We start from the raw sequence: 25,240 nt of genomic DNA, 5'->3' as shown, positions 1-25,240 counted from the left end.
GAGCTTTCAGCGAAGACGCGTGAGAGAACAGCAGACGCGAGGCCGGCAGTGACAAAGCGGGAACCTGATTGAAGTGGAATTGGAGGTTTGTGAACTGGAGAAGGGGAACTTTTTGGACCTGGCGGTGGCTCCTTACTCTTACTGGACCAGTTGGCGTGTTCTTGCTTTGCCAGGTAACTGCAATAATTTCGGCGTAGGGGCAGGAGCAGGCCAGGGACACGAGAAAGGGGGGGAAAGAGGTGCCAGGGGTAGCACAGCATTGCGAGCTGCTGATTGGCTGTGGAGCCGTCCCGGGACCCTCTGGCCAGCGATTGGCCTGTTTGATTGCTAAAAAGTGGTGCTGCGAGAAGCCGTTGTACTTCGGTACTTTAGCGGTACGCCAGTGCCCCCAGTCGTGGGCGGAATGATGCCCCAGAGTCGGACGGAATCTGGAGGTACCTGGGTACTTCATGCTAGGTGGGATAAGCTGCTAGAGGCAAGATTTTGATGATTCGATTTTCTCGATGGGCGCATTGCCGATGAACCACGACAATATCGAATCCCGCAACGAACCGCTAACGAGACACGACGGCAAACTGAGACACGGCTCTGAGCTCTGAATTTTCTGGATAAGGACGGCCGAATATTTACTTGCGGCGTGCTTTGCATTGGGGAATCGGAATTTCGGGTTCTCTGTGCGCACAATCGAGCTGCTTTTTGCGCCAAACGACATCGAATAGAAGATCAAAGCATCATAATGGCTGCCATGGCCACCGCTTTCCTCCCCAGACTGGCGTCGCCTCTCTCTTTCTCTGTTTCCCGCTGGGCGACTTTCTACACCACACAATATACCCTCAAGTTCCTTCCAGCGCTATCAATCGCCGTCCCCGGCGTCACCATCAACATCCCCGGACTGCTAGGCGATATTTGGGAATCAGTCTTGCGGGCAGTCCCCAAGAACAAGGTTTCACACTCTAAGAAGAGATCAAGGCAGATGGCTGGAAAGGCTCTTAAGGACGTCAATCATCTGTGCAAGTGTCCCGGCTGCGGAGAGGTCAAGAGGACGCACAGGCTATGCCAGAACTGCTTAGAAGGTACGGCTACGAAACGAAGGATCCATTGACTCGTGTAGTGCTAATGATGGTTTTCTTGAATTTAGACATGAAGAGAATATGGCGTCAAGATTATCCTGTAAACAGAGGGTTCTAAGCGATAGATGGCTGGATTCCATTCGACACCTTTATCAGAGGCCTGTATACCACAACCTCTGCCTGACCAAGCATACGGCTAGCGTTTGCCTCAGCCAAGGCTTTGTTTCATTATGTACTACTAGTATGAGGATCGGGATAGAGAAATCGGGTGGTAGAAAAGCGATGCTCTTAAACAGATACAAAAAGAAATTACGAACATGTGAACAACATTTTGTCCGTTTCCGCCAAATGACCTATGCGTAGTGTAGTTTAGATTCTCTGCGCAATCTATCAGCTCTTTAAAAATAGACAAAACCCTTTTTTTGGATTATTATATCCAATTGAAATTCATTGGCATAAACTAGATGAGAGCAACATGTCTATGTGGTTCATTGTCTCATCTTGGCCTTTGCATCTGACGCTGGCATTGTAGCGGACCATTTAACCCCACCAACTCACCAAGGCCCCAAGCTTCTACCACAGCCCAGCCAAAACCAACCACCAAGCAACAGCAACATCGCAGTCAAGCGACAATGGTATGGCCCTCCTCAAATTAATTATGACACTATAAAAGCTCACTTATCCGACTATATAGTCCAAGCAATATTTGACCACCCATACGGTGGATGACGGTTTGTCGTCGTCATTTCGCTCGTCAAGAGCTAGACAGCTAATGAGTGATCCCCAGCCCACATCACAGACATCTTCTCACTGGCCGCAACGCCAAGGACATTGCTCTCGGCCAGCGGCTCTTCAACGCTTCATGTCCATGACACTACGGACCCTTCCTTTCCTCTGAGGCAGTCCATTCCTGACGCCCACAAACTAGGCTGCCACCATGTCTGCACATCACGCAACGGCCTGTATGCTGCCAGTGCTGGCTTCGGGGGTGAGGTCAAGATATGGGAGCTGAACAAGGAGACTGGAGACTGGAGCAGCGGCGGTGAAATCACGGGCCCAACTGTCAAGCCAGGTGAAGTGTGGGCGATTGCTCTCAGCGAAGACGGAGGCTATCTGGCAAGCACTACAAATGACGGCAGGATCAATGTATGGGATGTCGCAGACCAGAGTAAAGCCAAGATTCGGGAGTATGAGACTGGGAGCGCGGGTTCAGGCAGCTTTGGCATGTGCGTGGATCTCAGCAGAGATGGAAAGTTTACAGCCAGCGGGCACCAGAATGGTTCCGTCTACGTGTTCAACAATGACACAGGAAGAATTCTATACTCCTTGTCTGGTCGGTTACACCCCCATCTTCAAGTTTACTGATTTCCTTCAATCTTGAGGCTAACAGGAATCTACAGGCCTCGCCAAACCTGTCCGAGCCGTAGCAATCTCGCCTGCTGGCACCAGGGTGGCTGCAGCTGGTGATGCTGGCATCATTGCCATATACGATACAAAGCACGGCGAACACGTCGGCAACTTGACGGGACACTCATCATGGATCACTTCACTGGACTGGAGCGACACTGGTGAGTATCTGCTGAGCGGCTCCATGGACGGCAAAGTGAAGGTGTGGTCAATCGAGCGCAGTGTTTGTGTTGCAACACATAGCGAGACGGACAAGGCACTCTGGGCCGTTCGGTGGCTGCCCAAGACTGGGCGCAGCGAGATGTTTTGCACGGCCGGCGCAAACAGGAGCATTTCATTCTACAGGGAGGCGACAGGCAGCTAGGCTTCTCACAGGCGGGCGCAGGAGCATTAGAAGGGATGCACAGCATGTTTAATTGTGTAATTGGACTTTCTGCTCCTCATGCAACACATGATGGAAACTTACCACGTGATTAGCTGTGATTGCAACGAAAGGACAAAGTAAGAATCGAAAGCCTCATGGCTACCACGTGACATCGTTCCAGTCTCGCGTTGCCCCGCCAAACTTTAGCGCCAGTTTGCGCATCATACACATCACAGGTAGCTAATAGGCAGACACCGACCGAACTCCACCCTGATCGCCAGTGTTCCTGCATCTCATTTTCGACCCATCTTGACTGTGTATACACACGACAAAAGCATTGATACGAGCAAGACAACTATAGTCGTGGAATTAGCGCAATAATTGCTGCATTGTATCGGTATTCAATAACACTACAGGGTATCATCATCGAGCAATGCCTACCACCAGACGAGCAGCAGCGGCCGCCCGGGGTCGTCCCGGCCCCGCCAAGGGACAGTCAACAATCAGCTTCACGGGCAGAGTTACAAAGGCTGTGCCAAAAGATCTGAAGAAGGCGGTGACAGACACTCCCGCGATTGCTAAGACTACCATCCCGGAGAGGCCAGCATCAAAGGGCGCAGTAACCAAGGAGGAAGAGGAGGAAAAAGTCGTCGATGTTGTCGCAGACGAGCCTGAAGTCCACGAGGAGTCGGAGGCGGAGGCGGAAGTAGAACCTGTTACCGAAAAAGCCCCAGAGAAAACGGAAGCAGAGCTCAAGGCAGAGAAGATTACGGATGCTCAGATCAAGTCGTACTGGAAAGCGATTGAGAAGGTGCGCAAGGCGCCTCGAGTGCACCAGGAGGACCTTGACTTGGGCGAGAAAGTACTGCGATACTTTGATGTGAGCTCGCAGTATGGTGTAAGTTTACGACACACTCCTCTCTTATATGGAGGTACAGAAATGTTTTGATTGGATATGTGTTAACATTAGCTTCCTGAAGCCTTGTATCGGAATCACTCGCGTGAAGCGATGGCAGCGAGCTGAGCGTCTTGGCATGAAGCCCCCGATTGAAGTTTTGGCGGTTCTTTTGAAAGAGGAGAACAAGGAGAATGACGAAGTTGAGACTGCGCACATGGATCGGATAATGAATGCCACGGCTTTGTCCACATAAGAAAAAACATCAGCAGGAGTAGGGTCGCGGCGTTGGGTGTAATATGTTCTTTTTCTATTTTTCATCTTCATGATTTCTTTTGGAGCTATGATGGGTATGCGAGTTGATTGGTGTGCCATCTTTGCAGATGTACAGAGATGTTGTATGTTTATTCTATAATTTGAGATGCCATGCTCCGTGCCATATGCTTTGATTAAGTTCTCGTCCAAGTATAGTGTGGAATCAGTACCAGATGCTGCGTGTTCGATGATGAGGAATAGTTTCTTTGCCCGCTGCTTCCATCTCTTTCATTGTGTCGTAAAGGAAGAAGTCAATCAGAATAGCATTGACGTGGGTATCGGGATGTGCCTTCTGGATCTCCCTCCGTATCAACTCAACACACCAAATACTGCAAGCTGCAACAATGTTAATAAGAGACATCACAAACATTGGAATGAAGTCAGGTTATTACCTCGTAGTTGAATCTCCCACTTGCTTCCGCTTTCAATAAGTTTCTTATCGCGGATCGCCGCGTGGATCTGCGGACCAATGTACAATGCGCCGAGGGTAGAGAGGATCTGAGGCACACGATAGTCGGCAAACATTGTAATCTTGTCAATGTCACGGAACTCGCCATATGACTTGCCCTCGAAGCAAGCCCATATGTCGGCCACGAAAATCTGAGCGCGCTTCATGATGCGAATGGGGTTGCGTCTGCCCTCAAAGGGGTGCTCGTCTCTGAAGCAGTCAAAATCTCGGGCAAGCAGGTTGACGAGCTGGGCCGCGGAGCCGTTGGCTGCGGAAATGAGGTTGACAACAGAGCAATCATATTTCTTTGAGTGTTGGAGTTAGAGTTATATAATATTCATATCATGTATGTGAGAGTTATGACTTACGCTGTAGAGCACGTTTCCGCTTTCTCGGAGACAGTCCAGTCGCTCCTGGAGAAGAGGCATCTCTTCCTCTGTGCAGGATCTAAAGACGTGTCTGAGAGATTCCAGGTTGCACTCTTCCTCATTCTGCCAGAAATGGGGATCCGTAATGGGTATGTCTGATAAAGGTCAGTGTGAAAACAAAATGATATGAATCGGCAGCAAAAGAAAGCTCCCACCAACCTTCTTCAAGGGCCCTCTGCATGGCTGCCACAAGACTCCAGTACCCCGTCCACCGCTTCCCCTTGTACTCAATAGAAAACCTCTCATCATCAGGCAGCTCAGACCAGAACGAAAAGTTGAGCAGGTCCATGGTGAAGATGAAGGCGGCGGTGGCCTCATCCTTGGCCTTGGGATGCAGCTCGTGCGACGACCAGGTGGAGGTGGAATAGCTCTTCTCTTGCATCTGCGCATAAATGGACTCTGCGGCTCGCTTTGTCGACTGCATGTCGATGGCTACGTCGATTCCATGGTTGTAGACGTATTCGGCGTCGGGCAGGACGCCTGTCTCAGGCTCTTCGTCTTTGATGGAGACGCCTTGCAGGTGCTGGCGAAGAAGAGCGAGAAGCTCGAGATCTACCTCGTCATCCGACATTATGTGATATAAAAGTGCAAAAGTTCAATTGTATGTGAAAAGGTAGAATAGTGAAGTGAAGTGAGGTCAAGGTCTTGTTCACTGGAAAGGCCAAAAGCGCTTCTGGCTTGGGTGGGCAGCGCTGTGAATAGCACCCCGCTGAGCCCAGGACTGGTGTCTGTAGAGCCCAATCAGGGCTTTTCTCAGTGTTGGAATCTGGGATGCTGTGGATTATCAGGACGGCAAATTGGGCCTGAAAGAGTAACAAATATGCTTACAGCAGGTTTCTATCCCAGATGACTTTAAAAAGGCTATTTTTACAATCTTTTCTTCTATATCATTGTCATATTCTTCAAATGTTCTGCACCCAAGTATTCCATACATCATCCATCGAAAAATAAGAAAAAATAAAAAATCCAGCCAGGCACACGCAGCCTTGCTCTCCAAGTCACTCCCGCCAATCTCTTATCTTAGCTCAACCAATCAGCACGCTGGGAACGCACGGGCCCCTCGGGCATATTCCCCGGGCCTCTGACCTCATCTCATTGGTCGCAATCCGGCTTTCCAACTGCCTCGTACCTTGTACTTGAAGACCTGGAGCTGCACCTGCGCCGAGCATCGCCAGACCAACAGCTGAAAAAGTGACGAGGTTTGGCGCAATCGATTCGACGCCTTCTGCCTCACCTACGATCGACCGCCTTCAAACAACATCACCAGATACAAACCCCGAATCTCCCGCCATCGCAACTGCCTTTATTTCCTGCCACAGTGCCCGTCACTCGCGCCGATGGTAGCGATGGAGGCTCCCAGAGAGGCTGCCGTGGATGCAGTCGAGAGCACGTCAACTGCTGCTGCTGCCACCGCTGCCCAAGAGCCTCAGCAGCAGCCGCGGATTGTCGCGTCACATCCCGCACCTCCTCAGCGAAACGCAATGGCTACGCGCGATCGATTTAATCACCAGTCGCTGGGCGCATCTCTGAATTCCTCAGTCAAGCATGTACGTAGGATGATGAGGCTGTGGTTTTTGGAAGCTTAAACTCTACTGTCCCGCGATCTGAACCCACGCTGGCAGTCAGCTCCCCCATTCGACCTGAGCCATTCATTCCCTCTGTTGCTATTACTAAATTCACATTTCCTCTTTCTTCAATAATAATTTTTATTCTTTTTGTCAGCTGGATTCGAACTTGGACACTGACCTTGGTCACAGGCGCGAGTGCTCATGGTGGGCGCTGGAGGTATCGGATGCGAGCTTCTGAAAAATCTAGTCCTCAACGGCTTCGGCGAAATTCACATCGTCGACCTCGATACGATCGATCTATCCAATCTCAACCGACAATTCCTCTTCCGACACGAGCATATTAAAAAATCAAAGTCACTGGTGCGTTGGATGATGCCGAGGCTGCGCTAGAGATCGGCCGAAGTTCGTAATGCTAACTTCTGGGGCAGGTTGCCAAAGAGGCGGCACAAAGGTTCAATCCAAACGTCAAGATTGTCGCGCATCATGCCAATATCAAAGACGCCGAGTTCAGCGTTCCATGGTTTCGCGACTTCAAGATCGTTTTCAATGCCCTCGACAACCTCGACGCTAGGCGGCATGTAAATAAGATGTGTTTGGCGGCAGATGTCCCCCTAATTGAGAGTGGAACGACTGGTTTCAATGGCCAAGTCCAGGTCATCAAAAAGGGTGTCACTGCTTGCTACGACTGCACTCCCAAGGATGTCCCCAAGTCCTTTCCCGTTTGTACGATTCGAAGCACACCGAGCCAGCCAATCCATTGCATAGTTTGGGGCAAAAGCTATCTACTCAAGTAAGAGGCTTCTCCTTGCATCCGGTATGCCTTCGTCATCGCCCTTTCTAACATATTCTATTCAGTGAAATCTTTGGCGTCAGTGAGGATGAATCCGCTTTTGATCACTCAGCGGATGCGGATAACGGTAGGTCGTCCATCATACCCGGCGCAAGAAGAAGTTTTATGCTGAACAAAGTTATCAGCCCAGGAAATTGAAGAACTAAAGAAAGAGTCAGAGGCTCTCAAGAAAATCCGAGGAGCAATAGGGACATCTGAATTTCCAAGATTGCTGTTCGACAAAGTCTTTAATTCTGATATCGAGCGCCTGCGATCTGTTGAAGACATGTGGAAATCACGTCGCGCCCCTGAAGCGCTCAAGTATGATGAAGTGATGGCACGAGCCGGCCAGGCTCTCGAAACAAAAGATGCCATTCTCTCGGATGGACAGAAAGTTTGGTCCCTTGAAGAAAGTCTTGTTGTCTTCAATGACAGTCTTGATCGGCTGAGCAAGCGACTGCTTCAAATGAGGGCGACCAAGGATCCATCCGCTCCTGAGCCGACCATCACCTTTGACAAAGACGACGACGATACTCTGGACTTTGTAGCGTCCAGCGCAAACATTCGCTCCACAGTTTTTGGCATCGATGTGAAATCTCGTTTCGACATCAAACAGATGGCCGGCAATATCATCCCCGCCATTGCCACAACAAACGCCATTGTTGCAGGTCTCTGTGTCTTGCAGTCTTTCAAAGTGCTCAAAGGCGAATACGGCCAGGCTAAGGAAGTATTCCTAACACCCTTTGCCAATGCAAGACTGTTGGCTCCAGATAAGAATCGAGAACCAAACCCCAACTGCCCCGTCTGCGGAGTTTATTACACCAGTGTCATTGCCGATTTGTCCCGGGCAACACTTGGGGACATCGTCGAGGAGCTGGTAAAGGACCAGTTTGGTTATGGAGACAAAGAGTTTGTCGTGAGCAACGACGTTGGCGTGTTGTATGACCCAGACGAGACAGACAACCTCGGAAAGAAACTCACTGAGCTTGGTATGACATTTCAACGATTTTCTTCCCCTCTCAATTACAACAAAGAAGCTGACAATTATGTAGGCATCAAGGGAGGTAGTTTTCTCACTGTCACCGATGAGGATGATGATGCCCCATTCGTCAATTTGGTAATTGATATTCAAAATGGGTATGTAATATGGAATGAAGCTGTCAGGAGCGAGAAGCTAATCGAATGCAGCATCCTGGATAACCAAAGAGAGTCATTCCGCACGGTACATGCTGGCCGTCCTGAAATCCCTCACAAGACCCAGAAGTCTTCTCCAGTCGAGACCAACGGTAATGGCCACGGCCAGCAAAACGGAAAGCATTCGTTAGAAGATGAGATGGTAGAGGAGTCTAAAGGCACCAAGAGGCCACTTCCCGACGATGGCAGCCCACCTTTCAAAAAGGCGAAGCTTGTCGGCCCGGCCGATGACGTGGTGGTTGTGGAAGACGCCGGTGGAGCCATCGTCATCGATGATTAATGATATATATCGCTGCATTAAGCGCCAAAGAAGCTGCTGCGACGTCTCAAGCAGCACTCAGCCCGCCGTCGAGGTTGAGAATACAGTTGTTGGCAAAGCCGTTGGATGCCAGGAACAGAGCAGCATCAGCAACCTCTGTGGGATCTGCCACTCTGTTGAGGGGAGTATCTCTGAGATAGGCTTGCTGGATTTCTGGCTTAAGATCTAATATTGGGTTGTACATTAGCTTGGGTACAAGGGGAGGAGGAACAATTATCGTGTCTAAGGGACAAGAAATAGGGAGGAGGATATACACACCAGTCCACATGGAGCTGTTAACCCAGCCGGGCAGCAGAGCATTTACACGGATAGACCGAGACGCCATCTCAAGGCACAAGGCACGGGTAAAGCCTAAGACGATATGAGCATTTTACCACATGAAATGTATGTAAAACAATGTATTTAGTACACAAAAGCAAACACAGAGATGCAAGCATGATGCCGTCTTACCAATTACTCCGGCCTTGGAAGCGGCATAAGCCGTGGCCCCCAAACCACCTTTTGTTCCCATGAGACTAGAGACGTTGATGATGCAGCCTAGGAAAGGATACAGCTGTTAATTGGTCTGGGAAACACAACAGGAGGGATGGTGAGCAGCATCATGGAGAAGAGGGTTATACCGTTTGGCCTCATCTTTGCGTGCTTACACACAAGCATAGTAGCCAGCAAGTTTGTATCAACGATAGATGAAAGCTCTTCATCTGGAGTTCGTTTTAACAGGGTGGTCTGGGAGATGCCAGCACAGTTGACGAGGATATCAATTGGTCCGATGAAAGACTATACATGAGTATATCCGGTTCATTAGAAGAAGTTCATGAGGCACGTGGCTTATACAGAGATATCAATTCTCTTCTTTTTTTCAATTATAGTAGACAATTAATTACCTTGGATGATCCGCGTGGACTAAACACAGCTTTAATCTCGTCCCGATTCGAAGCATCCAGCCGAATAAACTGGTGAGCCGAGGGAGTGTCGGCGTCAGTCCCGGGTAGGCTGTACGGACGAAGCTGCGGCTCCAGACGAGGGCGGGCATCGAGGACAGAGCGGCCTAGCAGAGAGATGACGGCGCCCTGGTGGGAGAATGCCTTTGCTATTGAGAATCCGATGACGCCGGTGGCTCCGACGACGACGCAGTGCTTGCCTGCAAGGGGCAGCGCCATGGTGTTGAGCCTCGATCGGTTTTGGATTGGATTTAGGGCTGAGTGATGCGTTTAATGAGTTTTGGTGTTTTTACTGGAGAGCGGGAGATGCTCGGTGCTGTTTTGGGGAATCAGTGGGGGAGCTGGGGGGCCTGAAGCCATCCGTTGATCTACTAAAAGGTGCTGTGCCTTAGTGTGTATCGTAACCCACGCACTGGTGGACTGGATGATGCATGTGATCCATATCCCGGAGACATAAGGTAACTTGCTGTCTGAGATGGAACCTCAATGATACACGTCGATGATGGGAATCTATGGGATTGATTATGCAATTCAGCCGACTGTGATTCCACAAGCGCTTATAGCCGCCAAATACCTACCACATACCCACGAAACAGAAGTACCCTGCAATACTGGCGTTTGGCCGTTTCAAAAGCGGTTATGGACCCTTGGCTTGCAGGCCTTACCTCGGTGCGGAGTAGCGCTGGACGGATCTACAGTACAGCGCATTTGGTGTAAGCAAAGCGGATGGACGCCTCGACGGCCTTTATCTTCAAGGTTGGTTTTGCGGCCGGCAACGTACCGCTATCTGTGGTAAATGAAGAACCCAATTTGGTAAATCCCTCGGCAGCTAAGCCAACTTGGAAAAAGGGCATGTTCCTTCTAGCTTTTTTTCTTCTTCGTATTACTCGTGGTGGCTTTGATTAATATCTAGGCATAGATCGAAGTCACTTGGCTGTACTGTAAATAACTGCTGGAGCACGAGGCTTACAGGGTTTGGTGGCTTGCCTTTTTACTTCAGTGCGATTTTTTTTTTTTTTTTTTTTTTTGCGCCAGGGCTCGTCGCATCGCATCTCACTAATAAAAAACTGCGGACTCCGGGGCCACGTCTTCGCTTTTCCCTCCGGCCTACTCTTGCCTGTCACTGCCCTCCGCTGTCACTCCATGTCGGGTCCCAATCTCGTCCCACGACACATTGAGATCCTCCCTGACAGCGCTGTCGACTGCCTGGGATTCCCACCATGAGCGGCACGCGACGCGATGCCCCGCCGCATCACAAGCACAAGGACAGCGTCCCTGACGCGGGGCTGAGAAGTCTCGATCATTGTAGGTCCAACACAGCTCCCGGTGGTGGTGATAGAGGAAATGAAGACAATCCTCGAGCAGGATCGGTATTGTGCGGCGATCATGAGAAGATCGAGCATCGGGGGAGAGGAGTTGAAGCTGGAGCGCAGACGAGAGGAGCAATTAGAGGGGACGGTGACATTCAAAGGCAACAAGACGCATGCGCTGACACAAGGCCACCTGTAGATAAAAGAGCGCTGCCAAAATGGAGATATAACTTGCGACAACAGGCGCTCCCGCTCATCCGCTGGGAGACGCCGTATCTGGCTGCTCTCCAGAGCAAGTTGCGCACCCCGGCGCTCGACAGCTACTTCGCCATCACGGCCAACCTGGGCACGCACACCTTCTTCATGGTCTTCCTGCCCATGCTGTTCTGGGGTGGCTATGCGGCCTTTGCCAAGGGGTATGTTTGGGGATGAAGAACCTGCTTCGTTCAAAAGTGCGGCGGCATCTACTGTCGCTTTATCTGTCTGCTTGCTGTATGGGTTTGGAGCTTGGGATTGCTAATTGTCGTGGGCGCAGATTGGTCCACATCTTGGCGCTGGGTGTCTTCTGGACAGGCTTCATCAAGGACTTTTACTCGCTGCCCCGGCCACTGTCGCCACCGCTCAACCGCATCACTATGTCTGGATCTGCTGCGCTCGAGTATGGCTTCCCTTCGACTCATAGTGCCAATGCCGTATCCGTTGCCGTCTACGCCATCCTGCACCTGCGCGACCCTCTCAACACCTTTTCCGACACGACAAAGCTGCTCCTCGAGATCCTGTCGTACTTTTATGCTGTGTCGATTGTCTTTGGGCGACTTTACTGCGGCATGCATGGGTTCTTGGACGTTATCATCGGATCCATAATGGGGGCTGGCATCACCGTCCTGGAATACTATTACGGGCCGCCATTGGACGCCGCAATGCAGCACGGCACTTGGCTGGTTCCCGTCATTGCTGGCTTGGTTGTCGTCGTCTTTGTGCGAATTCATCCCGAGCCTGCAGATGATTGTCCGTGCTTCGACGATAGTGTCGCCTTCGCCGGCGTAGTAATCGGCTTGGAAGTCGGCACCTGGACTGTCGGAAGGACTTTCCTAGCTGGCGCTGAGTCTAGCATGGGCGTTTTGCCGTATGTGTCGTGGGTTATAGCGGCAAGGATGGTTGTGGGAATCATTGCCATTTTTGTTTGGCGCGAGACTATGAAGCCCACGCTGCTCAAGGTCTTGCCTCATCTATTCCGTCTTATCGAGTCGACCGGCTTTGACCTGCCCCGAAGATTCTTTACGCCCGCTAGCGAGTACAAGTCTGTGCCTCCCGGATCGCGGTTGGATACATTATTCCCGACAGCCTCTGATTTTCCTCGCATGGTTGAGAGTATTCGACATCCCACAACTCGAGGTCGATCGGTCTCTATCGGGCCTCAGAGCGCGGCGGATGCATACGAAACCCTGGCTTATCGGGAACGACAACGACGGGATAGCATTGGAAGCAATGCAAGTCTCAAGAGCAAATCAAGCAATATGGATCTTAATGGCAAAGAGGAAGACAAGTCAGGCAAGGGAGCACAAACTTCAGGTGCCCAGAAGGCGGCGTTTAATGACAATGAGTCGCTGAGAGGTCCAAATGACATTCTGGTTATGCAGGGGACAGAGAATGGGAACCCGGATATTTATCTTTCTATGGAGGATGCGCGTGACGAGAAGGAGGTCTTTTCTCAGCTGGTGAAGCCGCGAGTGAGATATGATGTCGAAGTTGTCACGAAACTCGTGGTTTATGCAGGTAGGAATCCAACATTGCAACCCTTGAATATCGAGAATACAACTAACGAGACAAAACCATCACAGGAATCTCGTGGCTTGCAGTGGCAGGAGTGCCCATGGTATTCAGCTTCATTGGTCTCGGCGTTGTCCGTACGGTTGCAGAACGAATTGCCATTTGAGCAGTGACCGTTACGCTTAATTGGCTCATGGTAGGCGCAAATCGTTTACACGTATACGTTTCCTTTTGATGAACATAGGGACATGATGGGGCGTTTTCATTTTCTTGCCTTGTTCTGCTTCTTTTATCCTTTCTTGCTTTACGAATTTGGGAACTTTTCAAGCCATTCTATTTTTCTGTTCTGGCACGGCGACTGGTCGCATCATGTGAAAGACAGCCATGAGACAATAAACGGAGAGAGCATGTATCCTAATATTCCTTCTTCCTCTTCTTCTCCCTCTTCTTCTTTTTACGATTCTTGTGTTATTATCATAATCATCTTTTGTGTATATTGGAAAGGGTATTGGGCGGGACTGAAGAAATAGGAGAAATGAATACAACATTGATCCGGAGTGCGTACAATTACGAGAAATACGAATGTAGCATACAGGACCTACTAGCAGTATTCATTAAGAGCATATATTACTACCTGGTAGTAAATGCATTGTGTGATGTGTTGATGCTCAAAGTACACCGTGCTGAGTGTTGTGGCTATCCCCAGCCCTTCAGTGGCTAATCTTGCTCCAGGCTGTGGCGCAGTTGCAGGGGTTTTAATGGGCAGAACACGTCTCGGCGCGTGTAGCTGCTGCACTTGTTCAGCTCCATACTTTGCACATGACAAAAAATTAACGACGACAATTGCATCTTGTCACCCAAGGGTCAGCTCATTATAAAGCTATAGACGAAGTGGGATTGCATCGCAAAGCTTGAATTTTACCTCTACAACTGCTTTTCCCCGCCAAAAATGTCCGACTACGAGGATGAGATGGACGTTGATGGCCCTGGTCCATCCGCCGATATCACATTCTCTGCTGAGGCGACCAAGGGCAAACGGAGTGCTGCCAACTTGCCGGTTGAAGCTGAAGATACCCTGCCATGGTACGAAGGAATTGAAATTTGTGCTCTTCAACAAAGCAGCTTACTCACAATACCTTGTTCAGGGTCGAAAAGTATCGTCCAGTAACGCTCGACGATGTGTCCGGCCACCAAGACATCCTAGCTACCATCAACAAGTTTGTCGAGTCGAATCGCCTCCCTCACCTGCTTCTCTACGGACCTCCCGGCACGGGAAAGACGTCTACCATCTTGGCCCTAGCACGACGAATCTACGGTACTGCCAACATGCGCCAGATGGTGTTGGAGTTGAACGCCTCCGACGACAGAGGCATCGATGTTGTCCGAGAACAGATTAAGACGTTTGCTAGCACAAAACAAATCTTTTCTATGGGCAGCAGTGCAGCGAAGGGCAATTCGATTGCAGGGTTCAAGCTCATCATCCTGGACGAAGCGGATGCCATGACCAACACCGCACAGATGGCGCTACGAAGAATCATGGAGAAATACACGGCGAACACACGGTTCTGCATCATTGCCAACTACGCTCACAAGCTCAGCCCCGCGCTGCTGTCTCGTTGTACGAGATTTCGGTTCAGTCCGTTGAAGGAGGGGGACATTAGGGTATTGGTAGAGAAGGTGGTGGAGGAGGAGAACGTCAAGATTCAGGGCGAAGCAGTGGATGCACTAGTGAAGCTGAGCAAGGGCGACATGCGAAGGGCATTGAACGTGCTTCAGGCTTGCCATGCGTCAAGTGAGTTGCAGTGCACATATAGGTTGTACTTGTTGGTCAAGGCTAACTGTTGAGCGTGTAGGCACACCACTGAGGCTAAAGAACGAACCCAAGCCGCCGGAAAGCGAGATCAAGCGCGAGACAATTACGACTGAAACGATTTACAACTGCATTGCGGCGCCTCAGCCCGATGCCATCAAGGAGATTATGGAGACGCTCTTGAGCACGCCGGACGTGACGAGCTGTCTGAATACAATTAATGCGCTGAAGACAACGCAGGGCCTGGCGCTGGCAGATATCATCACAGCGTTGATGGAGCAGCTGACGAAGCTCGAGGTGAGCGCAGAGGTTATGATTACCTGGCTGGAAGGCCTGGCGGAGATTGAGCACAGAGTTGCTGGAGGAGGCAGCGAGATGGTCCAGACGGGAGCGGTGGTGGGAGTTGTGCGAGGAGGGGTGGAATTGATGAGCAAGTGAGCAAAGCAAAGCCGTTTGAGAAGCAAGTTGACGCCGTGTCTGTAAATGAATATAGGTAAACGAGTAAGAGACAATGCGATGGACAAGCAATTGAGTCACTCGCATTGCAGTTAACAATTCGGCATGATTAATTGATTGATAATGATAACAATATCAAAAGACTAATTACTCCGTTATTCCGCATCGTATCATTGTCATTATCTGGGGCAATATTCCGGGCCATATTCTCGCGAAACGGACAGAGCGAGTTTTAGTTGCGGGTGGCGCAGAAGAAGCCTCAAGCAGTTAAACAGCCCAGCCACTCACGAGCCGCTGCAAGTCCCTGAAGGTCCCTGAAGATTCCCCATCAGGCGGGATTTAGACTTCATGTTACGTCAGAAACGCGCGCGGGTATTGGCAATCACGGCGCAACTTCTCTTCTTTCCTTTGCTCTTTCTTTCTTGGAGCAGCAAGTGCCAGGTCTTCTTGATTAAGGCGAAAGATAAAAGATAACAAAACAAACTTCTTTTCTCTTCTGCAACTGCAACTACAACTCATCTCTCTTTTGTCAGCTTCATCGGCGATTCCAAATTGCATCCTCGGCAAATTCCGCTTTTGTTTCTGTTTGTTTGTTTCTCCCGCCACCCCCAGCAATGGGGCTCTGCCGGTCTGGGGCTCTGCTTATCGGCAACTAATGCCCGGGGCGCTGTTGTTGCCCGGGGCCAGCGCCGCAATCCATCCAAATCCACCCACGGAGTAACAGTTCGATTTCCTGGCTGGTCTTCGCGAGTATCGTTCGTCGCTCGCCGTCGCCGCTCTCTCTTCTTCGACCCATATCAGTGCCTTTTGCCGTGCTCTACCTGCATCTGCCGCTGTAGCCGCCCGCAGCAGCCGACGTCTTAGCTGTGGTGACAACGAGCAACACATATAATAAGACACCGGAACTGGGGCGCTTCTCGATGTCCATGTCCGCCTCCCCAAGAGAAGTGGCCATGCTTTCTGCGAGCCCGAGCGAGGCGCCCAGCACCGCCGGGCTTCCCTTGCATTCGGGAGCCGACGTCCACAAGATCCCGCAGATTCTGCCGCGAGAGCGCGTCTTTCCCATCCAGATTGGCGGCGAGTTGTTCAAGCTGTCTGGCGCATCTCTGTCCTCCGATGGTTCGTCGCGTGCTGTGGCTTGCTTTGGCGAGACCAACCCCTGATCTTGGTACCCTTGTTTGCTAACTTTACTTTCTTTTCTCTTCTGAATGATATAGCGCCGTCTTATTTCTCGCAATACTTCCTTTGCCAGATCAAAGTGGCTGAGAGCAAAGGCGAAGACCCCTCCTCCACGATCCGGACGCTATACATCGATCGCGATCCCAAGACATTTAGAGATATTGCGCTGCATCTACAAGGATATCATGTGAAGCCGCGGGACGGGACGCACTTTGTGCGCTTATTTGCGGACGCCCAATTCTATAATCGTATGCTTCTCTCGTGAGCCCAATGGCTCCCAATGGCCTTTCGGGATACCCAAGGCACTAATCACCTTTATCATGTATAGTTCCTAAGCTCATTTCTCAGCTTAACGAGGAGAGCATCTTCATGTCCATCGGCCATCGGGAATTCCAGATTCCTCGCGACGTTCTCAACGATCCTGCCAATTCCCCAAACTACTTCTCCCTCGGCTTCGCTCTCTTCTTCTCCCAGCCAAACGACCTCTTCCCTGGCCTTGATCGCGAGGGGCTGATACGCCCGCCCTCTATACTTCCTCCTTCAGTTCCCAACCGCAACGCCGACACCTTTGCCGAGCTGCTACGTTTGTTGCGTGGGTATCCGGTCAGCATTCGCGACGAGAATCATCGACAAGAGCTTCTTCGCGACGCTCGATACTTTCACTTTAAAGGCATCGAACAGCAGCTTGTTCCGCACTCCATCAGCTATAACCCTTTGCGCCAAATAGAAGAGATTGCCCTGCGGTTGGAGAATGTGCAAAAGAGTGGCGTTAGCATCTCCGCTGAAGAGTCTGACGGGGCCTCGCGCTCCTCCGTCAGGCATGTCAAGTATGCACGCCCATATGTCGACAATAAGCCGGCAGAGTTGGTATTGGAGATTGGTGGGACCACGGCCAAGTTCGTCTTCTCAGCAGAAGGGGTCAGAGCCGAGTTCTTTGGCGGCACAAAGGCTAGGGTGGCGAGACTGTTAGAAGTGGTTGCGACAAAGCTCAACCTGCCTCCGACCACGCAGCCACTGGGCCTCCTCATGGCGTCGGGGGGCGCCAGTTCGCAACCAGCCACGCCAGGCAACACTCCTCTCAGTGAAGATCTCGTCCGGGTCGTCTTTGAGGCAGAGTCGTCAATCATCCTTAATGGTGAAGACTATGAGGCAGATCTGAGCAACTACGAAGCCGAAGATGCCACTCCTGCCATTACCCCTGATACTGAAACTCCTGTGAATCCCAGGAAGCGCCGTAGGACGGGCGAGAGTATCGATATTGGCCTTCCTCACGAGGGCCAAGAATGGGCTGTTAAGACGGGACAGTTTAGGCTACGCATTCAGGAGAGCAAGAGTGGCAAAAGCGCTGTCGAGTGCGTTTTCGTGGCCGTGAAGATTGATGCTGTGAGCTCGGAAAGGGGTAGGAATAAGACGAGAAAATTCCTTAGCGACTGATTTTGAATATTTGGAGAGGAGAAAAAAAAATGGAGGTATTTTTGTATATAACATGTAATGAGCAAAGGGTAAGAGAAGGGAGTTTATTGAATGGGCTTGCTTGGGGGAAACGAGGCGATACCAAATATTCGGAGGTAATTGTACATGCCTCTGCCTTGTCCATATTGAGAATCATTTTGAGCTATGATGCTGTTATCATGATGTGAGTGTAAGACAAAATACGTTGACTCAAACTGCAGATATTCTCTCCAGTTTTTGAACAAATGAAATATTCCCCTGAGATAAGAAGCAAATGGTTCACTTTTCAGGCACCATAATAGATTTGGGCTTTTTCTAAAACTAAAAAAGCAGCACAACTGCAAAAATCACAAACACCTAACAATTATGCAATGCAATTGGGGATCAATTTCAAAATATCAAACACCAGGAGCAAAGGTAGCCAAAGACCGAAAGGAAAAAAAAAGTAAAACAACAAGAAAAAGCAAACACCCTCATACCAATTTTTGTTGACTTCAAAGAGAACCTATCAAGGACCTTTGGAGAGTAAAAACAAGACAAGAAACGCCAATACAAGCATGACATCCAAAAAACACCGCCTTCGCCAGCGCTCCAAAATTTGCCCTCCCTGAATCCCTTTCTGTGTTGGGCATTGCGCGATAATGAGAGAAAAGAGGAAAAAGTACATAGAGAAAGAATGACAGGAGGAAGAAAAGAAGAAAAAAGGGGGGGGGGGGGGGGGAAATCGCCCCCAAAAGAAGAAGTAAAAACAACAACAACAAGAAATATGTAAAGAGGATGAACAAGGTGGTCCATCTCCTCATATCAATATAAATATCCCAGCCAACCCAGCCCAGCCCAGCCCAAACGTCGCCGCTTATACCACTTTATGTACCCTCCATTGCATAAATTCAAAGCATAGGGAAAATGAAAATTGAAAGAAACAAAAAAAGAAAAGCACCTCATGCGTTCCTGGGCCTAGACCTGGACCTGCTTCCAACCGTGCCCGTTGGGTTGCTTACGTTCCGTCGGCTCATGGCGGATGCTGGCCGGCTCGCTGGCCGGCTTTGTGGTGTAGCTGCGCCTCTCGTTGTGCTTCTGGCGCGTCCTCTCCTCTCGCGGATCTTTGCTAGAGCTTCTTCGCGCGTCATGGTCGGTATCATTGCCGGATCGCTCGTGTCAAAGCTCGCACTGCTGCTGTTGGACGCAGTTCGCATTCCCCGGGTGAAAGATAACGAGCTAGAGGATCGCTCGTCTCGAACTGGGACGGTTGTGGTAGTTACTGAGTAGGTACTTTTGGAAGTAGATCGGGAGTCGGGGGCTGGGCGTTTCCGGGGGAGAGAAAACTGTTCTGGCTGAGGCTCTGGTGCAGGTGCCAGCTTTAAGCCCCCTTCTTCCTCCTCCTGATATCGCATTATCCTCTCCTGAGCGGTTTCGTTGTCACGGACCGTCGGGATGCTATGAAAGTTCGGAAGAGAGTCAGCTAGGGCGTCAATTCGCGGAGCATTGATGAGCGACATGAGCGATGATCTCCCGTGGGATAAATCATAGGCTGATGGCTCGGTAGACGGTGTTCTCGCAAACGTACGTTGATGTGCTTCTGTTTTTTCTTTGAGAGGAGACGGCTCCGGCTCAACCTCCTCGTGAGCCTCAATGACAATCTCTGCCTTGCGCTGGGCCTCCAGCTCAATGGCCTCTTGTTCAGATACTGTGCGGAAGACGCCCTCCTTAGGGTAAAAGACAGTGCTTCGCCTGGCACCCTTCCTCACCTTTCCCAGCTTCAACTCCTGCTGCTGGGCGGGTGACGGAAGAGGCTGAGTAGACACATCCTTCTCCTCCTCAATGGAAGCCTCCACAGAAAGTCTCGTCTTTTCAGGGGTCGCTCGGGGAAGCTGCTGCATCATGCTCGTCCGACGTTTAGACTTGGAGCATGGACAACAGTGCATTTGGCACTCGGCTTGCATGAACTCAATCATCTCCTGAGCACGATCAGCTCTCTGCCTTTCCCATTGCAATTGCTCAGTAAGCTGCTCGATTTCCAGCTCGCTAGCAGCTGACGAGACAATCTCCATTGTTGAAAGAGAAACACGGGGATCCCTGCACCTGATAGTCGATGCGATCCTTCGCTTCCTGGGGGGCGACGCAAACTCGTCATCTGCTTCCTCGGCTGGCAGGGGAATACGGCCCTCGGCAGCGAGACGTGCAACCTCTTCGTTCTTGGCCGCCACCTTGTAGGCATCACGCTCCTGTTCGACCAACTTAAGGCGGGCGAATGCTTGTTCGAGCTGGTCCTGCAGGTTGCTAGCCTGGTATTTCGCCTCAAACGTTTCTTGCTCCCGTGCGCGGCTCTTCTCCCTTTCGGCTTGTAGTGATTCCTCCATTAGCTTGGTCATAGACTGCGCAGCCTTGACCTCCTCATGGAGCTGACTGATGGTGGACTGAGACTTGAGATTTTGCTCCTCTCGAGCGAGGCTCCGGTCCCTTTCCTTTTGTAGTGATTCTTCGACTAGCTTGGTCATGGCCTGTGCTGATTTGAGGTCCTCTTGGAGCTGGCTAATGGTGGCTTGAGCCTTGATGTTTTGCTCCTCTCGAACATGGTTCCTATCCTTTTCGTGTTGTAGAGTCTCCTCGATCAATTGTGTTGATGCCCGGGTGGATTTGAGGTCTTCCTGAAGCTTGACAATGGTCGATTGCGCCTTGAAGTTTTCCTTTCGCGCGCGTCGAATTTCTTTTTCCCACAGAGCCTGGGTGTGTGCGTGTGTCTCCTTTGCGCGTCCATAGTTTTCCTTTTCGTCGAAAAAAAAAAAGGCTCACATTAGCCGGCCATACTGACGAGAGAGAATAAAGTGTGCCACGCTGGAGGGTTAGGTGATGGAAGCAAAGGGCTCTGCCAGCTTACCATGACTGTTTCCAATCTCTCGCCCACTCTCCTCTCCCGCTCCTTGCCCTCCTCAATCTCCCGCCGCAAAGCTCCGGCTTCGTCCTTGATGCGCCTCATCTCGGCCTCGGCCTCTTCGCGACCCAGCATGGCCCGCTTCAGCGCCGCATCGGCCGACTTGCGCTCCTGCTGCCTCGCCTGCATGCTCATGTTGTTGAACTGGCTGATCTTGTCGTGCACCGTACTATCGCGGCCCGCGAGGTTATCCGACGATGCTCCCTGAGCTCGCAATGTGCCAAAGAGATTGTCGCGGCGCTGGTTCACGCGATCGGGTGATGCCATCTGGAGGGGTCCACCAGCAGTCGCGGGGGAGTCGGGAAGACTCGTCAGCTCTTCCATTTGCTGCAGCGTGAGTTGTTGTGAACGGCTAGGGTTGTTGTCTCGCGTCTGATTCGCGGCCGGTATCTCGTCGTGGCGATTCCCTCGAGGGGATCCGTACTCGTATGTATCGCGGAATATTTTCTCTTGTAGTTGCAGATGAAGCCTTACTCCGTACTGGGCAGGGTTATGCAGTTGTGGGCTTGTTAATAATACAACAATAAGGTGCTAATGCTGTTTACCAATTTCCACCACAAAGATTGTGCCAAGTGGGCTCTTGTTGCTTTCAGTTGCTGTGGTGACGCCCCGTATTAGCGATACCCAACCCTTATTGGGACTAGATACTACAAGTACCCACTGCTCGAGCAAGACAACGCCTGGGGGTGGGCTGTACCGAGGTATTCAGCCGACATTTAGCCATCATGACTTGCATCTGCCAAAGTCTAACATTTGAAGAACCGCAGCTGCAACCCTGGCGTGTCCGCAGCAGAGCCAATCAGGCCACCCGGGCATCAGCAACGGGAGCTTGTAAGTCCCGATGCGGGTATGCAGCTGTAAGCTTATGGCCACGATTTGAACTTGACCTTTTCAATCTCAATCCCATTCTCCGAAAATTCAATCGCTGCTATAAAAGAGCTTCATCGACGAGAATCGCAGCTCAGCAGCCATGGCGGACTCGGAACTGCGCCAGCGGAAACAGCCGGACGCTGCAGAAGCTACCAAGCCAGCAAAGAAAAAGTCGAGCAAGTCAAAGGTCGAGGATGAAGATGCCTACTCCCCGTGGCTGGATGTCTTGCGCGTCATCAGCTTCCTGTTCGTGGCTTCCTGTGCGCTCAGCTACTGGATCAGCAATGGCGAGAGCTTCTTCTGGGGCATGAGGAACAAGCCCAACTACCTGAGGGTAGACTGGTGGAAAGCCCAATGGGTTCGCTCATCCCTGCCTGACAAGCAAACAAAGAGGTCGAAAAAAAAGATGAATTGCTAACTATCCGACAGCAAGGTCCCATCTATCTGACCCCCGAGCAGCTCGCCGCCTACGACGGCAAAGACCCCTCCAAGCCCGTCTACGTCGCCATCAACGGCACCATCTTCGACGTCTCCCTCGGGCGCCACATCTACGGCCCCGGAGGCTCCTACAACTACTTCGCAGGCTGCGATGCCGCTCGAGCCTTTGTCACAGGGTGCTTTGCTGAGGATCGCACGCCCGACATGCGGGGCGTAGAGGACATGTTCCTGCCGCTGGACGATCCTGAGACGGACGCCCAGTGGACCACGGCCGAGATGAAGGAGATGAAGGAGATGGAGCTGATTAGGGCCCAGCGTCAGGTGCATGATGCGCTGAAGCACTGGGTCAACTTTTTTGGAAACAGCAAAAAGTACCACAAGGTGGGCTACGTGAAGCGGGAGAAGAATTGGCTGGAGAAGCAGCCCAGGAGAGAGCTTTGTGCGCCGGCTCAGCAGGGCAGGTCCAAGAGAAAGCCCAGACATTCCAAGGAGGAGAAGTAGCTGTATACGAAAGAGAGAGGGAGAAAACAGCATGCATATGATAAATGACTCCAAAAGATTCATCCTTGTCTACGTCTCGATACTCACTTTGCCTGCTTACAATAAGGCAATTGCTAGTGCAGTTTCTCTAGCAAAATCAAGAACAATTCATCACACGTCACAAGGCATCAAATGAACAAATTATGATTAGAAAACAACTCCTTCATTTTAAATAAGGTATCCAGATACATTTACACACATGGTCCCTAGCATGTGCTCTAACCCAGGACTCTTGCTGTCCTTTCCCCTTTCATAAAAACCTAAAGGAACAGATTACTTCCATCCCGCTTCAGAAAAAAGAAAATAGAAAAACCCTTGCTTGCAAGGAAGATGCATATATGAATAAAACCCCCCAAATATGATATTACAGATCGTCGTCCTTTTTTTACCCGATCAACACCACGTTCATGTCGTCACGTCACTCCGTTTATAGCAAAGCAAAGGCAGCAGCCAGAGCCAGCAGCAAGCTGCTGGAAACGCCGACAGATGAGGCAGCGCTCTTGGGGATGCCAGTGTCTGTGGCGCCACCGGGAAGAACACCAGTGCCAGAGGGTGAAGAGGCGCCGGTTGTGACGGAAGGAGGAGGAGCAACGACATCGGTAGGAGCAGAAGCAGGGGGAGCGGCAGGAGGAGAGCCAGCATCGGTAGGAGCAGCAGCAGGAGGAGCGCTGGCATCGCTGCCAGAGCCAGAACTGGGGCTGGGGCTACCGTAGCTGGGAGGAGAGCCGGCAGGGGCACCAGAGCCGGAACCAGAGCCACCCTGAGCGGTAGAAGCAGCGGTTCTGTAGTTGGTAAGAGAACGGGTAGAGTTGGCAGAGGTGCTACAAGTTGAAAAATGTTAGTATTGCTCTTGATTTATTGTCATCGGCGTCCTAGACACTCACTTCTCGTTGATAACCATGGACATTCCGCTGGAGCAGTGCTTGGCCTGGCTGCAGAAAATCCAGATGGGCTTGGTGTCGTTGATCATGACAGTGAAGACGGGGATCTCCTTCTTGGAGGCACCGGCAGCAACTGGCATGAAGCTGGACCAGATGCCAGTAACGGAGCTGTTGACCTGGGAGATGGGAGTGCAGGGGTGGTCAAAGTCGGACTGGGTGACAGTGTGGTTGCCAGCCCAGAACTGGAACTGAACCATGGATCCGACAGCAGCCTTGATGTTGTCGGGGTAGTACTTGAGAGCAGGCTGACCGGCCATACCAGCCATGGGGTTCTGGCCAACTGAGACGACCTGGACATCGACGGCTAAAGGACAAATGCGTTAACACATCAGCTTAAACAATGGCAAAACCCGGAGTAACTCGACGTACCTTGGGCAATGGCAGCAAAGGCCGCAACGAGGAGGGTAGTGAATTGCATCTTGAATAAAGGTTTTTGAGTTTTGGTTTGTTTTTTTTTTTCTGAAGAATAGGCCGGTCTAAAGAGAGAGAGTACCAGACTTCCCAAAATAAAACCTTGAAAAAGAGAGGAAGAGGAAAAAAGAAGCAAGATTAATTCTTGAATAGGTAAGAGAATGTGAATGAAAACGATAGAACCAGCAAAGGACTAGCCTTTGGAATGTAAATGTAAATGGATAGAAGAGAAGAGAAGAAAAGTAAGGATACAAAAGAAACCCCACGGACAAACAGTAGAACGATGGTTGACAGAAGTTGAAGAAACAACGGAAACACGATGGCTTTTAATCTCCATTCATGTCGCTCTCAACGGCCGCATTAGCGTCTTTGCACCTTGCACCTTGCTCGAGGGGGGTCATCGTTTACGGGGAACGCAGTCGTCTAGGAGGCGCCTATCACATTTCCTCAAACAACGGGGAGTAGCTCGAGTTGAGGCCGCTCATAGCGTGTATGAGACTGGTTTGGCCATAGACACTGGTCTCGACTCGCCCAGGTCCAGAAACATGGTAGACTCAGCTCAATCGGGTCTTCGAAACGCGGTGCCCCAGATGCTGTACACCACGCATCTCTCCCAATGGCAAGGGTCGTGGCAGACCAAGTCAAGCTGCTAACCTTGCTTGGCCTGCCGCTAGCACGGACAGCAGTTCTCCTTGCCATGCTGAAGAAACATTTCGACCCTGGTGCCTTGACCGGGGCCTGTCTCTCATACTGACTAACTGTCATGGGCGCCGGGCGATGCTGAAGCCGGAATTGCATTGTTGCAGGCAGGCCGCGCCACACCTAATTTTGAGGGGCCGGGGCCGGGGTCTGATGTTGAAGCTGCTTCAAGTCGAGCGTCTCCGACACACGCGAGACGTGGTCGGTTTCAGCGCAGGCAAACGCAGTGACCGCATGGCCTCGACGCAAATTTAGTCTTGATGGGCTTGGTGTTTCCAATTGCGTCGAAGCAGTTCTTTTGACAACGTGCCTGGGGTTTTGAAGGCTCAATGGCGTCAAAGTGCCGTTGTCAATTGGGCAGACGCAGAGTCGTAGACGCCACAAGCCCCCCTGTCGTATATTTGCAGAATGCCGGACTATTAATACGTTAGTGAAACGCTCTAGTAACCGACAGCCATGCGCACGCCCTGAGCCGCAATAACGGACAAGTCATGATCCGCCTTCTGAGAAACGACCAAGGCCAAAGGCGGCAATTGTTTTCTCGCTTCGAGTCGGAACGTCGCCGTAAAATTTATCAGCACCAAAATGAATAATGCAAAAGATAAGAGTCCAGTAGATTTAAATGATGCTATTTCGTGTTGATTGCACTTTTAT

At 51.0% G+C, this 25,240-nt stretch overlaps 11 protein-coding genes across 11 annotated transcripts; 7 read left to right on the top strand and 4 right to left on the bottom strand.

The window, feature by feature from the left end:
• Positions 1-736: 736 nt before the first annotated feature.
• Positions 737-2,841, top strand: T069G_05880 (WD domain, g-beta repeat domain-containing protein; the record flags this gene model as incomplete). The annotated part of the gene is made up of 3 exons (XM_056173090.1): positions 737-1,073; positions 1,858-2,403; positions 2,471-2,841. The coding sequence occupies 3 exons, from the start codon at positions 737-739 to the stop codon at positions 2,839-2,841; spliced, it is 1,254 nt and encodes a 417-aa protein (XP_056029948.1).
• A 433-nt stretch (positions 2,842-3,274) lies between these two features.
• On the top strand, positions 3,275-3,992 carry T069G_05879 (DNA polymerase delta, subunit 4 domain-containing protein; the record flags this gene model as incomplete). The annotated part of the gene is made up of 2 exons (XM_056173089.1): positions 3,275-3,739; positions 3,822-3,992. 2 exons carry the CDS (start codon positions 3,275-3,277, stop codon positions 3,990-3,992), a joined length of 636 nt encoding a protein of 211 aa, XP_056029947.1.
• Positions 3,993-4,214: 222 nt separating this feature from the next.
• Positions 4,215-5,498, bottom strand: T069G_05878 (putative queuosine, q, salvage protein family domain-containing protein; the record flags this gene model as incomplete). Its single annotated transcript, XM_056173088.1, has 4 exons — positions 4,215-4,387; positions 4,444-4,804; positions 4,868-5,022; positions 5,087-5,498. The coding sequence occupies 4 exons, from the start codon at positions 5,496-5,498 to the stop codon at positions 4,215-4,217; spliced, it is 1,101 nt and encodes a 366-aa protein (XP_056029946.1).
• Positions 5,499-6,273: 775 nt separating this feature from the next.
• Positions 6,274-8,798, top strand: T069G_05877 (thiF family domain-containing protein; the record flags this gene model as incomplete). The annotated part of the gene is made up of 7 exons (XM_056173087.1): positions 6,274-6,474; positions 6,685-6,855; positions 6,924-7,285; positions 7,351-7,412; positions 7,471-8,313; positions 8,377-8,461; positions 8,513-8,798. 7 exons carry the CDS (start codon positions 6,274-6,276, stop codon positions 8,796-8,798), a joined length of 2,010 nt encoding a protein of 669 aa, XP_056029945.1.
• A 46-nt stretch (positions 8,799-8,844) lies between these two features.
• On the bottom strand, positions 8,845-9,997 carry T069G_05876 (enoyl-(Acyl carrier protein) reductase domain-containing protein; the record flags this gene model as incomplete). Its single annotated transcript, XM_056173086.1, has 5 exons — positions 8,845-9,002; positions 9,096-9,188; positions 9,288-9,374; positions 9,458-9,614; positions 9,722-9,997. The coding sequence occupies 5 exons, from the start codon at positions 9,995-9,997 to the stop codon at positions 8,845-8,847; spliced, it is 771 nt and encodes a 256-aa protein (XP_056029944.1).
• Positions 9,998-10,998: 1,001 nt separating this feature from the next.
• On the top strand, positions 10,999-13,024 carry T069G_05875 (PAP2 superfamily domain-containing protein; the record flags this gene model as incomplete). The annotated part of the gene is made up of 4 exons (XM_056173085.1): positions 10,999-11,083; positions 11,288-11,504; positions 11,624-12,864; positions 12,930-13,024. The coding sequence occupies 4 exons, from the start codon at positions 10,999-11,001 to the stop codon at positions 13,022-13,024; spliced, it is 1,638 nt and encodes a 545-aa protein (XP_056029943.1).
• Positions 13,025-13,807: 783 nt separating this feature from the next.
• On the top strand, positions 13,808-15,106 carry T069G_05874 (ATPase family associated with various cellular activities (AAA) domain-containing protein; the record flags this gene model as incomplete). Its single annotated transcript, XM_056173084.1, has 3 exons — positions 13,808-13,941; positions 14,004-14,650; positions 14,712-15,106. The coding sequence occupies 3 exons, from the start codon at positions 13,808-13,810 to the stop codon at positions 15,104-15,106; spliced, it is 1,176 nt and encodes a 391-aa protein (XP_056029942.1).
• Positions 15,107-16,077: 971 nt separating this feature from the next.
• Positions 16,078-17,737, top strand: T069G_05873 (BTB/POZ domain-containing protein; the record flags this gene model as incomplete). Its single annotated transcript, XM_056173083.1, has 3 exons — positions 16,078-16,243; positions 16,342-16,551; positions 16,632-17,737. 3 exons carry the CDS (start codon positions 16,078-16,080, stop codon positions 17,735-17,737), a joined length of 1,482 nt encoding a protein of 493 aa, XP_056029941.1.
• Positions 17,738-18,696: 959 nt separating this feature from the next.
• Positions 18,697-21,011, bottom strand: T069G_05872 (uncharacterized protein; the record flags this gene model as incomplete). Its single annotated transcript, XM_056173082.1, has 2 exons — positions 18,697-20,520; positions 20,634-21,011. 2 exons carry the CDS (start codon positions 21,009-21,011, stop codon positions 18,697-18,699), a joined length of 2,202 nt encoding a protein of 733 aa, XP_056029940.1.
• Positions 21,012-21,657: 646 nt separating this feature from the next.
• Positions 21,658-22,496, top strand: T069G_05871 (cytochrome b5-like heme/Steroid binding domain-containing protein; the record flags this gene model as incomplete). The annotated part of the gene is made up of 2 exons (XM_056173081.1): positions 21,658-21,915; positions 21,987-22,496. 2 exons carry the CDS (start codon positions 21,658-21,660, stop codon positions 22,494-22,496), a joined length of 768 nt encoding a protein of 255 aa, XP_056029939.1.
• Positions 22,497-22,962: 466 nt separating this feature from the next.
• T069G_05870 (uncharacterized protein) lies at positions 22,963-23,894 on the bottom strand (the record flags this gene model as incomplete). The annotated part of the gene is made up of 3 exons (XM_056173080.1): positions 22,963-23,356; positions 23,420-23,780; positions 23,846-23,894. The coding sequence occupies 3 exons, from the start codon at positions 23,892-23,894 to the stop codon at positions 22,963-22,965; spliced, it is 804 nt and encodes a 267-aa protein (XP_056029938.1).
• Positions 23,895-25,240: the final 1,346 nt, after the last annotated feature.

This window comes from Trichoderma breve, chromosome 3 (assembly GCF_028502605.1).
Source record: "Trichoderma breve strain T069 chromosome 3, whole genome shotgun sequence".
NCBI classification, from domain to species: Eukaryota; Fungi; Ascomycota; class Sordariomycetes; order Hypocreales; family Hypocreaceae; genus Trichoderma; species Trichoderma breve.
The sequence above is the reverse complement of the archived record's forward strand: the minus strand, read 5'-3'. Positions and strand labels throughout refer to the sequence as shown.